General features: G+C 34.7%; 2 protein-coding genes across 10 annotated transcripts; both read left to right on the top strand.

The window, feature by feature from the left end:
- The first annotated feature begins 556 nt into the window (after window positions 1–556).
- On the top strand, window positions 557–6,399 carry LOC147491363 (stromal processing peptidase, chloroplastic-like). 9 transcript variants are annotated; one of them, XM_086566528.1, is made up of 10 exons: window positions 557–894; window positions 1,360–1,586; window positions 1,658–1,807; window positions 2,203–2,329; window positions 2,579–2,693; window positions 3,225–3,447; window positions 3,548–3,628; window positions 3,777–3,941; window positions 5,735–5,882; window positions 6,165–6,399. In XM_086566528.1, exons 2-8 carry the CDS (start codon window positions 1,464–1,466, stop codon window positions 3,798–3,800), a joined length of 843 nt encoding a protein of 280 aa, XP_086422654.1. In that variant the 5' UTR covers window positions 557–894; window positions 1,360–1,463; the 3' UTR covers window positions 3,801–3,941; window positions 5,735–5,882; window positions 6,165–6,399. The 9 variants fall into 9 exon arrangements, with proteins under 9 accessions (XP_086422654.1, XP_086422660.1, XP_086422659.1 ...); XM_086566529.1 differs by having other exon boundaries at window positions 559–894; window positions 3,840–3,941; XM_086566532.1 differs by having other exon boundaries at window positions 567–894; window positions 3,327–3,447; window positions 3,840–3,941.
- A 1,374-nt stretch (window positions 6,400–7,773) lies between these two features.
- Window positions 7,774–10,098, top strand: LOC147491362 (uncharacterized). The gene is made up of 6 exons (XM_086567241.1): window positions 7,774–8,449; window positions 8,561–8,839; window positions 8,981–9,060; window positions 9,183–9,400; window positions 9,562–9,760; window positions 9,853–10,098. Exons 1-6 carry the CDS (start codon window positions 7,774–7,776, stop codon window positions 10,096–10,098), a joined length of 1,698 nt encoding a protein of 565 aa, XP_086423367.1.
- The last annotated feature ends 3,928 nt before the right edge of the window (window positions 10,099–14,026 follow it).

Here is a 14,026-nt window from a genome sequence, read left to right as displayed (position 1 = left end):
GTCGATCCCTCTTTTTTTTTGGTAGATCTGTTTTTTTTTCTTCTTTTTTTGAGAAGATGAGAAAGAAAATACGTTTTTACCCCCACTTGATTGGTTAGAATTTGAAGTGTTAGATCATGAGATCTTGAGGTGGATCCGACGGTTCAAGAGGAGAGTGAGATAAGGGTGGCACTCTAGACAAACCGTATATATATATATATATATATATATATACATATATTGTTTACGAAATTGAACTTTTAACCCATTTTTTTACCGGTTGGATTTGCAAATTTGATTTTTATAGATGGGAGAGAGTGCTTGAGAACAAAAACATATCTAACAATTCACAATAATTCATTTGATTATAAAAGCTATAAAGAATATAATTTTATCTATCTAATAAAAAGGACAGTGTGGGCCTCCCAAGAGTAATACTAACCTTTGGATCTAATTTATGATATGGTAGATCTAAAAACTTATAGAGTGTGGGCAGGATAATAAGGGGCAACAAGAGTAGTAGATCATTATTGAATGTATTAGTAATTCAACAAATAAAAATGTTGACTGTTTAATTAGGACCGAGGTGCCCATCTCGCTGCATAGCCTAAGAGATTTCGTACATCACAATAAATGCCCCCTTTCGGGTGGGCCCGGCAAATACAGGGTCGAATCACTACGCGCTTAATAGGCCCACGCCCCTAACAATCCATCAAATTTGATGCCCCACTAAGGTTACAAGCAGGCGCTACCCAGCTCGGCGAAACTTACTGTGACAAATTGACTTATTTAGTGTCAGAAACACATTCAAGCACCCGATGTGGGACTAAGGTTTCAACTTGGGGAAATCAGGATTTAGAACTTTTCTCATTAGAACTTGAGAGATAATTCCAACTACTTCATATGGTACTTGAGGTAAGATGATTTAATTAATAACTTCTGACTGTTATTAGTACTTTTATTTGATAACATCTTCTGTCCCTCACACATGCCATGAGTTACTTTTTAATTCCTTCTTGTTTATATCGTGTTTAAGATGTATATGGAAGACGCCATTAAATTATACCTGCATAAGACAATGCAAAAAAGTCACCATGAATATATACACATAATCTATTACATAATATATACACCATCTGGACTTTTTAAAATCCAGTGTCAACCTCCATATTTCCTTTGAGAAAGCCAAGCACACCTTAAATCATTCAAAGGTGCACAATTGGCAGCGTCTATCTAAACTGACGATTAAACTTTCTACTTGTTTTGAGTAATCATTCGAGGCTCTTATACACAAACACACTTTGGACGCATTGTGTTTATTTGACGAAATTAGCATATGTTGTTGTGTTGCTCCTTATAATGTCTATCATTGCTCTGCAGCATAGTGTTTGGCTGGATGTTGCATTTGATAGAGCGAGACAACTATATTTATCATATATCGGTCCATTCCTAAAAGCTTAGAACTATCGACTGCTCACTAGCTCATGGTAGCAATGTTGAATGGAGACGAGCGGTTTGTTGAGCCTACACCACAGTCATTAGAGAACTTATCGCTACAGACTGTGAAAAGTGCTGTCATGAATCAATTTTTCGGTGATAATATGGAGGTATCTCAGAAACATCTCAAAACTATATATCCCCCTTTGTTTCCTTGATCCCCATCAATGTCTTCTTTCAGGTGGGTATTGTGGGAGATTTTACAGAGGATGAAATTGAATCTTGCATTCTGGATTATCTGGGGACAATTACCGCAAGAAGTGCTGAGCAAGTGCATGGATTCGATCCAATCATGTTTCGACCTTCACCATCTGATCTTCAGTCTCAACAAGTAAGAAACCGGAGCTAGTAGAATTAATATTTATTAGCATTAATTATCAAAAAAAAAAAAATTATTAGCATCATTGTCATATTCTGAATCTCTAAAGAAACATGGTTGTCGTATGTTCAATTTTGGAAAAAAAGAGAGTATGGCCCTTGATTGATTTCAGCCTTCTCTCACGCATCTTTATATAGGAAAATAGTAAGGTTTGCATGATAGAAACATAAGAATGTTTGGGTCGTGGGGACCCTTTGGTGGGAAATGTCCCAACTGTCCCGTAGAACTCTAACAACTCATATGTTCAACGATTCAAATTCCAAAGAACTACATGGTGTTATTGTGGTCTCAGGGTAATTTCTTTATTGTTATACGACTTATATCAGGATAACTTTTTTAATTGCCAGGTATTCTTGAAAGATACTGATGAGAGGGAATGTGCTTATATTGCTGGACCGGCACCAAACCGTTGGGGCTTTACAACTGACGGACAAGATCTTTTTGATTCTGTAAACAGTAGTTTGCGTGGAAATGGTAAGCTACTACTCACATCCAGGAGATACTGTTTTTTTCTTTTTCTTTTTTTGGATCGGTAGGAGACATTGGTTGTGGACGACCAACTGTTGTCTTCTAAGTATGTAAGATGAATCATTAAGTTCATTAGATGTTACTGATGGACTTTGTTGTTTTGCTTTGGGTTTTGAAGGAATCAAATTTGTTCCCAGCAAAGACAACTTCTATCATATTACGAAAAGCTTAAAAAACCCTTTGGTTGCTTTACAGATGAACAATTGAATTCCAGTGACTTGCTCAAGAATGATTCACAAATAAATCTTCGTGGTCATCCATTATTCTTCGGCATCACATTGGGGCTGTTGGCAGAGATCATAAATTCTCGGTAACCACTGCAGCTAAAAATGTTAAGTTTTTTTTAGTGTCTATTAGTATGGGTCCATGGTAATAGACTTATACACGAGTGTAAGTTCTAGAACATTTTCTCATTAGATTCAGCTATTCAAACCTTTTGGTGATTCTTTTACTTTATGTAGCTTACGTTTAGCTACTGAAAGTACTAATTATACCAACACTGCCTTGTAAGACTACAACGAGAGTATTTGTTTAGTCCTGTGGAAGCGTATTGAAGTTAGAACATATTCTTTACTGTTTCAATTGAGAGAAATATGAAGTGAACTTCCTTTAGTCTGTCATTTTATCAGCATCCAGTTAGGGTGGCAGAGATGTTTTTACAAATTGCTTTTTAGAAATCTTCTCTGCTGTTTCATAATAAACAAATTGCAATTGAAAATGACAAAGTAGAATTAATTGTCCTTATCTTTTCACAACATTTGAATATGGTTGTATGAATTTTCTTTTTCTTTTTCTCTTTTTTATTCTTTCCCCAATTCATTGGAACTGTATAAATGTGCAGGAACTGTAATTATTGTCAAAAACTTCTTTGGAACAAGTTACGCAAGCCCCTGTGGTTTATTATTACTATTGATTATTTAAAATGCCTTGTTTTGCTGCGCAGGCTGTTTACGACAGTTCGAGATTCTTTAGGATTAACGTATGATGTGTCCTTTGAATTGAGCCTGTTTGATAGGCTGAAGCTTGGGTGGTATGTGGTATCGGTAACATCAACTCCTGCCAAGGTTTGCACTTATTGCAATTCATAACATTGTTATATTATACCCATTTCCATTTTTCTTTTTTCACTTCACTACTATTTCTAAGGCCTGGTCTTAATTTCAGGTCTACAAATCTGTTGATGCGTGCAAGAACGTTCTTAGAGGTCTGCATAGCAACAAGATCACCCAGAGGGAATTGGACAGGGTTAGTTTTTCTCCATCCACTCGGGAAGTTTTTTCTCCATTCCTTATGTGATGCTAGTTTCAGTTCTGTAGGGGATGGTAGCATCCAAATTAAGGACTGATCAAAATTTTGTTTTCTAATCGTTGAGCATTGTGTTTGAATCCGCTAGGTCTTTTGGTCCTTATATCAATAGAGATGTACTCTCACAGTGCTTCTCTTGCAAATGTTGCAGGCGAAATGAACTCTTCTGATGAGACATGAAGCTGAAATCAAGTCAAACGCTTATTGGCTTGGATTACTCTCTCACTTACAGGCCACTTCTGTTCCAAGGAAGGTATAGGAGATATTCAATGCTCTTTGCTATCTGTGTTTATTTGTATATCATGTTTTGCACTGTTCTAAGGACAATCCATCGATTGAAATATATAATCTACTTGATGAGGCTCAGACGCCGCTTACTTTATAGTTTATATTCTAGGCCTGAACCTTTTCATCCACTCAATTATGTTTATTGTGGTAATGTTATATCTCTCACGATCTCAACTATCCCTTCTGGTCATCTCTTTGGTAGGTTGGTCCTCTACTCTTTAAGAATCGTCAAGCATAATTTGACTTCACTTGGAGATTTATTTGTCTATGTTCACAAGCGAATCCTAGCTCTACTTATTCTTGGTTGATCACCTATTGGGGCTATCTTCGATGTACTCCACTCCATCAACATCTCATCTCTGCTACCCAAGTCTGTGGACGTGTTTCTTGGTTGCTAAAACTTATCCTCCATTGTTGCTATCATCTTTACAAAACTTGCTTTCTCAACTTGATTGGAGTTCATCAGTCGACCTCCACTTCAACCATCCATCCTTCGTGCTCCCCCCTTTGCCTTTGTTATTCCCACAAACTCTACCGACTAAACTAGCTGGCATCTAGTAGCTTAGTAGCATAGATTGTAAAATGAAGAAAGTATAAAATTTAGTTTGCCTGCCATACTTATTGTCACTGATCTGTTTGAAAACACGTTTGTGCACTTATACCAGGATATAGCGTGCATTAAAGAAATGCCTTTACTTTATGAAGTTGCTACAATCGAGGATGTATACCTTGCATATGAATTCTTGAAGGTAGATGAGGATTCTTTGTTTTCATGCATTGGAGTCGTCGGGTCTCAGGCAGGCCTGTTTCCACTAACAACTACAGAGTTGCATCTCTTTAGCTTAGCCATCATTGGATAAAACTTTGAGTTCTGAATTCAATATATGAATGTTGAACTGACTGAACTGAAAGTTCGAATGAATGTTTGGTGAACTGAGTGAAATTGTTCTGAAGTCTGAACTTAAAACCAGCCACTTCAAATTTTGGTAATCTTACAAAAGTCACCCAAATTTGACTTAATTTCTCCCACTTATTTCAAGAGATGTTAAATTTTAGCAATTTGTTTTTCTGCTACTTAAGTGCTTACTACTTATAAGTTTCTGTAAGTCAAGTTTTCCTACTTACACTTTTTGGGCTTTTGGCACTTATAAGTAGCAAAATATACCAAAATAAAGGGTCTACTATTTATAAGTAACTGAAAAACAAACTTTCGAAAAAAGAAGTGGTCCACCACTTACATTGAGAATAATTAGTAAGCACTTATAAGTAGCAAAAACAAACTTCCCTTAATATCTTGAAAATTGTTATTGTTAACTTAACAGGGCTAGTACATTGCACGATCCATTCATCTACCAAATTCGGGTAATCTATCACCAATTGCCATCATATATTCAGCTGATTGGGCTTGGTATTTGCTATTTGAAATTATCAAATACAAGCAAGGATTGTAGGGTGTAGTTTTATGTAGAGTAAAATTCGAGTGCACAGCGGTGAGCTGTTTCTCTCAGTTTACTAATCCTATATAAGCGATAAATAGACAAGGTCTTATACACATAGCATCCTGGTCCTCTCTTAAGTTTGAAATACAGTTGCACTTATGGAAAATGATCTGGGTGACTTGATCTGCTTGAAATGTGAAACATTATTTGTTTGTTCTCTCTTTTGTGGCAATTTTTTTCCCTCTTTTCCACTAGTGTCGAATTTGATTGGGCTTTTTCTGAACCCATTCTCATCTATGCATTTGTTTCTACTATCCAGAATCCTTGGAAGAGTTAGAATCGGATAGTGTACATCCCGGAGTTCCCATTGGGCGTGGTCTATCAACAATGATAAGGCCCACGACATGATCTCAGTTTTGTAACACTAACATGGCATTTGGAGGAAATCAGCCTTCCAACACGGAGAGGTAAAGCTTCTCATAGTCTCATAGACATTTGTTAGTGCATAGAATGTTCATGTATGTATTTAGTAGCTCCCTGTAGGAATTTGTAAGTACATACGTTTCTTTTTTTCCAGAATTTGTAGTAATTATTTTATATGGGTGTACTCAGAATATTGCAAAAATTTCGATTTCATTAGAAGGTACTAATGGCCAGAATTGTGTATGTGTACATAGAATCCTGACATGCATACCAGTATATAAAACAAAGTGGGTGCTATATCTCCTGATAGCTGTTTGTAAGTGCAGGACTCGGCCTAGGAAAGTAGAGTGGAGGATTTGCTCTGAGATAATCCTTGTTCGTGGTCAAAGCTTTGTATTTTTTTTTTATATAATTCTTCATTCTATTTGTTATTTGATCGAATAAAGTCCGATGAAGGATGATGTATTGCCTACCCATGTATGGCCCGCAGCTGTACCATAAATAAGCCCTTCACCGGTATATATTTCATTTAAATTAATAGAAAGAAATCAGTTCTCTAAACCAATATCAGCAATTCAGCATTGTATCCGAACTTCGAAGCAACTCTTATAATTAATAATTTCTATGCACATATTCATTGTATGTAGCGGAAAATTTTGCGCTTGACCGTTGCCGAGGCTGCTTCGGCAGCAATATAAGTGCAAGACTCATCTTGTGCCAAGCACTCAAGCCTACCAATCGATATGCACCATTCCCTTCTTGGAACCAGAACCACAAATCAGTTATAGAACTAGTAAGACATGAACTTGAAACCATGAACTGACAGGATTTAGGTGCCAACAAATTGAGGAATGGTAAATTTGCATTTGCATCCTCCGATGACTTTGTTAATACCCTATAGTGGTCTGTATGCCCGCTGCAATAGCCACACCAGAATGGTCTAGGCGTCTACGAGCTGTTAAATGGGCTCAAGTAGTATGTGCGTGGATTGCTTGGCAGTTGTGCAACTCAAACAAGTTGGCTTTACATTTTTGACGGAAGGCATATACTTTACAGTAGGCTCTAACTGCTACCATTTTAGAGAGAAGTTCCTAGTTCTACCTACTACTATTTTTTTTTGTTTGTGTGATAGTAGGCATATGGAATGCTATTGTACACCTGTTTTTTGTTAGTTAAGACCTGTATAAATTAATTATCCGTGTCTTCGGCACGATGGCTTTTGATATCAGGCTCATGAAGTTTGTTTACGACTCCGAAAGAAAAGGCTTAAAATTTCTGAGCAAATGGGATTTGGATACACTTACAATAACTTTTAAGGTTGTCATGCTAAGTGTGCGTAAGCTCTATAAGCCAAGACAAGTTTCCTTGTCATTATCATTCTGGTCGTCTGGTAGGCGATTCGAAATTCAAGAAAAAAATAAAATTAGTTTTAAAGACCTGGAAGTATTATTTTTGGGTTTTAATACCATTTTGGTTATTTTCATTACTAAAAGTCGTTATTTTTTAAAAAAAATCGAATTTGGGGATATGACCCTAGACCCCGCGAAACCTTTTTTTTCAGACTTTTCCGTCTTCTCTTTTTTACCCTTTAACTGCTTTTCATAGGAAAAAAAAAAAAAAAAAAACTACTTCACAGTTTCTCTGATTCATATTCTTCACTTAAATTCCTTCTTTTTATTTCTAATTTATTTCTTCTACAATCTCAGTGTTTAGAAATTCCGTCAGTACTCCGATATAATAAGGTCAGACTCTTTTCTCATTTTAAAATGCATTATATTGTTATTCACTCATATTTCATATAAGTGCATATTGTGTTGAAATGGAATTGTTTTGAATTGTTAATTCACTCATATTTCATACAGACATAATAAGAATGTTTTTTTTTCCGTGCAGTTGAAATGGAAAATACTGAGTTGTCTTTGATTTCATATACAAATGATACACATGCAATTCCAAAAGGATAATCATGTTTTTGCTATGATATCATATCTGTATGATACACTTATTCGTATTGGGTTGGATTCTACAGTTAGCGCACTAAAACGCAACATATATGATAAATGGAGAGATGTTACCCCATTGGCTTGTAAGTTTTATTTTATTCGTGATGAGAAAAAATCTTCAATTGATACTGATTCAGAGTTACAATCATTAGCTTTATTTCTTTGTGCAAAAGAAATTTCATCTTTTAAGATTTTTGTTGGTTTGGATGACTCAATTCAAAATTTGATTTGTGATGAGGTTGAGAATTGTAGCATGTTGTTTGCACCAACTCCGGAAGTATGCAAACCTTTGAAATCTAGTTTGTGGGCAACATTGATTACTGGGGTTGGACAAAAAATTTCTGGTGGTGTGGTTGAATTTAGGAATATTTTATTGAAATATTGCAATGAGAAAGGATTTGTTTACAAGCTGAGAAAGAATAACCCCTATTTAGTGACGGCGGTTTGTGGTAACTATATGGAGATGGGGTGTCCTTGGAGAATTCGTGCAACTGCGAGGTTTAAGATTACCCAATTATTTGAAATTACTAAAATGGAACCTAATCATACATGTGGTGCTAGTTTTAAGGATTCATTGAATCCTAGGATGATGAGTCAACTTGCGAAGAGTATTATTATTGATTAAGTGAAGGACAACCCGTTGTTGAAACCCAAAGACATAATAAAAGAATTCAAAAGAGATTATGGATTGGATTTGACTTATTATTATGCGTACATAGGTAAAGAATTGGCTATGAAGGAGGTATATGGGGATGATGCTTTTTCTTATACACTGTTGGAATGGTATACTGATGCTTTACAGAGAACCAACCCTGGTAGTCATATTCAGTTGGAGTTGGACAAGAATACACGCCAGTTTGCTAGACTTTTTATATCATTTGAGGCATGTATTCATGGGTTTAATTATTGCCGTCCTATGGTTTGCTCGGATGGCACTTTTTTGAAGGCGAAATACAAGGGTTGTTTGTTATCAGCAACATCGAAAAATGCTGATCAAGGTATGTTCAAAATTCATTTTATAGATGTTTTAGTTAAATAGTATGTAATTTTGCTTTAATATTTGAGCATCAAATTATTTACTTTTTTTTTTGTGTTGTTACTTAAATGATTGCTACTAAGTATTTCAATTCTTAACTTAGGGATATTTCCATTGGCCTTTGTAATAATAGTTTCAGAGAATGACGCAAATTGGGAGTGGTTTTTAGAGAATTTGAAGAAGGTTGTTTCGCCTCAAAGGAGAATTACATATATTTTTTTTTTTTTTTTTCTGATAGGCATCATGGGCTGGTTACATATATCCCAAAGGTTTTTCCTGATTCATACCATAGTTTCTGCCTTTAGCATCTAAAAAAGAATGAAGTATCAAAAGTCTCAAGCATGGATACAAGGCGTTCCTACATTAAGAAGTTGTTTACAGATTGTGCTTATGCTGCAACTCATTATGAATTTGTGAAAGCCATGGAGGTTTTGAGACTTGTTATTAGCAGTGGAGTTTATAATTATTTGAATGATGATGTGCCATTTGAGAATTGGGCTAATGCATATTTATCGGGAAATAGGTACTTATTTCTATTATTGTAATTATGTTTTTTATACTACTTAATCATGTTAAGTATTGCTATTTGGGTACATTTTAATATTCTACTATTTGATTTTGTTTCTTATTTTTTTTAATTATCTAATTTAATTATTTATTAGTAAAATTTTCTTTTTGAATAAGGTACAGAGAGATGTGTTCGAATATTGCTGAATGTTTCAATTCTTGGATCACTGCTGAACGATACATGTCGGTTACATCAATGGTTGATAAAATTCGTATTAAGATTATGGATACGATGTCTAAGCGTCGCGAAAAATGTAGGGGATGGAGTTCTAAGCTGTGTCCTAAAATGGAGAAGGTGTTGGCTCAAAACATTATTGTAGGTCGGACATGGAAAGTGACAAAATCATCTGATTTTGTGTTTTAAGTTCACTCTGAGCGGTCTCACTGTGTTGATTTGAGTTGTTTTAGGTGCAGTTGTGGACGTTGGCTTATTCAAGGGTTCCCTTGTGCGCATGCTTTACAACGCATTTTGAGATTGGTGAAAATGTTTATAAGTTCTGTGATTCATATTTTTTAGTGAATGCATTTCGTGAGTCGTACTCACATGCCATTGAGCCGGTTCATGATTATGAGAAGCCGCTAGAGGTGAATAAAGGTGCTCATATTTTGCCCCCTGAAACTAGGAGAACTCCCGTAGAAGGAACAAAAGAATAGAGAGTAAGGGTGCGAAAATTAGGAAGCTTCGCAAGTGCAGTAGGTGCAATCAAAAGGTTTATCATAATCGTGCTACTTGTCCTGTAGAAATATCTTAGTCAATTTATTAACATTTATGTATTATTTGTTATATTTCTTTCTATATGGGATTTGTTATATCAATTGATTGGTGTTATATTATTTTATTATTAAAGTTTGTTTCTTGTTTATGTTCATATACTTTAAGAAAATTGCGAGAGTTGTCAAATTTTGGTTACTCTTGACGATGTTAATTTTGAATTACGAATTATTTGCACCAAGACCTGCACAGTGTATTTTAAAATGCAGTGCAAATATTGTAATTTGCATCTTCAAATGCATAGCAAAATTTGTGAATTGAAGTATATGGTTTAGGTATTTAGGGTGTAGGGTTCAAAGTAAATGATTTTGGGTTTACTGATTAGGTAGTTTAAGGTTAAGTTTTTAGGGCTTTAGGGTTAAACTATGAAGTCTTTGTTTTAAAAATTACAAAATTTGGGAATCACATTTTAAAATGTGGTTTAGTGTTTTTATATGCACAACAAGAAGCTGTGAATTCATTTTAAAATGTGCAGCAAAAAATGTGAATTGCAGAGCATTGTCTAGGTGCTGAAGGGTTTATTGTTTACTAGGTTTAGAGTTTAGGGTCTAGGATTTAGTTGGTTTAGGGTTTAGTGTTTAGGATTTATGGGTGTTTAGTGGGTTTGGGGATTAGCAATGGCTCTGTCATGTTGCTTATCATTTTGAAATGCATAGCTTGTTTTTGACCTCCATTACTTTTGATTTATAGTTTGAATTCGTGCTGAGATAAAGAAAAATAAATGTGAAGCTTTTCAAAGTATTGCAACGATATTTGTAGGTATTGTAAGTAAACATGTATAGTTTTAACGTAGCATTGGAATGTAGGATATTTTCTCATTGAGTTAATTGTCTTCTTTGTGTATATTAGCTAGCTATACGTTGGTAGCTTATAGATTATTCAAGAATGCCAGCAATTATCTTTTAATTGCAAAGAAATGCAGCAGATCCTATATAAACAATGATAAAGTCCGCGGCAGATCAAAATGATTCCCTAGTATAACAGCAAATTGTGTGTTTGTCAGAAGCATCGATGTAGGAATCAAATTTCTAGTGGAACAATTTACAGTAATTCCAAACTTTCAAATTCACATACATTATAAACTAAACTTGAAATCCAAAATTGAAACACTCAGTTTCAAGTGATTCATTCTTCCTTTCCAATCACCGCATTTTATTTAGGCTTTAAGCTCCAACTTCTTTTCTTGTCAGACAGGATCTTGTATGTCAACTTTGCATAAGCTTTTTGAATTTTTTTCTCCACAATTGCTTGTTGTGAATAAGAAGGCATTGTTTTTTTTATATGACCATTGCATGAACTTGCATACATAAATTGCACAGTCCACCCTGAAAACATAATTGATATTATAGTCCTCATAATGAGTCAATACTTTATAGAAACTTTAAAAGTATTGGGACTATGGGCATACGATGATTCTTGTTGGGGGCAATCCATAACTTGAATCGGCGAATCAGTAGGCCACAATTTTTTGCCTTCTTTACTACGATGTTTATTTGTTAACCAACTCGGTCACTTTATTTCTCTATAAATTCAATCATTTAGTTAGACTAGGGAAGAATAACAAAGGCAAATTAACAATCAAGAAATTGGGTCAGGGTGCCCCGTTTAGAAAAGTTTACAAATAATCAATTATAATCACCTATTTTGCATTTTTAAATGCATATGCACAAATATAAACCACCAGCGTAGTAAACTTATTTGAAAATACTAATACATTTTAAAATGTATATGCGTAATGATATGCATTTTTCACAAAATGCATTTTATTATTTAGTAGTTTCGACCAACTATTATGAAATGCAATGAGTTGGTTTAGGGTTTAGTGTCTTGAGGTTTAAAGTCTAGTTTATAGGGGTACGGTTTAGGATTTGGTCAGTTTAGGGTTTATGCACTTAGGGTTTAGTGTCTAGAGGTTTTTAGGATTCAGGCTTAGGGTCTAGTTTATTGGGGTTTAAAGTTTATTCTTAAGGTTTAATTTACAGGGATTTAGGGTTTATTGTGTAGAGGTTTAGGGTTTAGGCTTAGGGTCTAGTGTCGACAAATTTAATTTGTGATACACCATATGCAATTTAAAATGCAAAGTCATTGTCAGCACTCTAGGGAAGGCAACAAAAATGAAATATGTAGAATGCAAGCCCCCTTATACATAAGGTGCCAGAACCAACATAGGTTGCTATGGAACTCCTATATACAATTTTTTGAAAAATTAAAAGTTCTCCTATATACAAGGGGCTAAAAACATGTTTATAGTGTTCCTCAAACTAACAATGAAAGCCCAATGAAACAGGCAAAGAGCCAAGCCAAACACTGATATGGGCTACTACATGTTGGACAGTTAAACTCTAGGTATGTTTTGATCTAAAAAAAAACAATTTTTTGAAAAGCAATCAAAAACATTTTCAGCTTTCTGGTGGAGGCTGCCCCTGATGCATGTAAACAAAAGCGGAATCAATGGGTAGATGAATCCTAAGATGAAGATTGTCACGTTGATGAAGACATCAAAGAAACTGATTAACCAACTAAGTAGCAATTAATGAAGCATCTGGTCAACAATTTTACTAAATAGTTTTGCAATACTGAAGCAATTATTACCAAGCAGTGTAAAGAGTTTGTTTGTCACTTCATATTGGTGTTTATATTTTGAAATGCAAGTATTTGTGATGCACATAAAATCAAATTTATACCATTGTTTCATCATCTCTTATGTACTTGTTTGATCCACTTCTTGGCTTCATTAAATTGAAAAGGAGCTATTCCTAAGTATCCCAATCCAATCTGAGTAGTGTCCAATGGTAGCCCTCATTTCGACTTAATGGTTTTCGATGTGTTCATTGGAAAGAAACAGAATTCAATGTCATCATCAACTTCTTCCAAAAACATCTTCTAGGAAGATCTTAACATATTTTTCGTTCCCTTGAGTTACAAATGTCTGTGAAAAAGAAATTACATTTACTGTATAAGAAAATGATTAATGACTCGGTTAATGTATCATTTGGGATTATTGAGAACTTTTACCTTACACATTGCTCCAAAGAATTTGCTCTTTGCATTGTTTGTGTCATTCTCTCAATAGGAGGTGAACAAGTCAATTATCTTATAAACCAAAAAAGTAATATGTTAATAAACGTGTGCAAATATTTTTAATTTTGATGTTATGTAAATTAGTTTTTAGAATAGATATTAAAATTCATTCACAAATATTACCTCATCACTGATGAATCGATTAAACATTAGATCTTCAAGTAGGAATCCTTTAATGGTTAGATCATCGCTTGTCCATGCACTTGTGCTGCCAAATCAAATTTTGATAAAAAAAATCAAAAGTAGAATTATAACAAAGGGATATAGATTAACCAAAAAATCAGATGGCAATTACCTTTTAGTAGCTTGATTGAAGAAAGTTTTCACTACTAACTTTTGGTCGCCATTCAGATACCTCCATAGCGGGCTTTTACAAACGTCTTTCAAATTTTCTTTTGATATATCTAGTACTGGTGTTTCATAATGATCAGCATCGATTATTCCTTTCCCTTTTCCATACTCGGGTCTTCATTTTTTAGATTCCGAGCCAGAATAAACGTTGTCTGTGTGTTGTCGCTTTGTCGCTCTCTTAGACAATAATCTTATTTTCTCTTTCTCGACCAGATCATCACACAAAAGGACTTTATCCATGTCTTCTCTTATGCTTAATTCATTTTCTGACTCCTTTATTTTTTTTTTCAACTCCATATTTTCTGTTTGTGTCAATATGAGTTGTTGTTCCAGCAGCATATGCTTCTCAAACTCCAGTTTTCCAATTGCAACCTTAGT

The sequence above is a fragment of the Coptis chinensis genome, chromosome 6, assembly GCF_015680905.1.
Source record: "Coptis chinensis isolate HL-2020 chromosome 6, ASM1568090v1, whole genome shotgun sequence".
In the NCBI taxonomy this organism is placed as follows: domain Eukaryota; kingdom Viridiplantae; phylum Streptophyta; class Magnoliopsida; order Ranunculales; family Ranunculaceae; genus Coptis; species Coptis chinensis.
This window is presented reverse-complemented; position numbering and strand designations above follow the sequence as displayed.

Coding starts and splice junctions, on each gene's coding strand:
- LOC147491363 (XM_086566528.1), top strand. CDS start 1,464: ATGGTAGCAATGTTGAATGGAGACGAGCGGTTTGTTGAGCCTACACCA. Junction 2,694..3,224: donor GCAGAGATCATAAATTCTCG/GTAACCACTGCA, acceptor ATAAATGTGCAG/GAACTGTAATTATTGTCAAA. Junction 3,448..3,547: donor TAACATCAACTCCTGCCAAG/GTTTGCACTTAT, acceptor TCTTAATTTCAG/GTCTACAAATCTGTTGATGC.
- LOC147491362 (XM_086567241.1), top strand. CDS start 7,774: ATGATACACATGCAATTCCAAAAGGATAATCATGTTTTTGCTATGATA. Junction 8,450..8,560: donor GATGAGTCAACTTGCGAAGA/GTATTATTATTG, acceptor ATGCGTACATAG/GTAAAGAATTGGCTATGAAG. Junction 9,401..9,561: donor GCATATTTATCGGGAAATAG/GTACTTATTTCT, acceptor TTTTTGAATAAG/GTACAGAGAGATGTGTTCGA.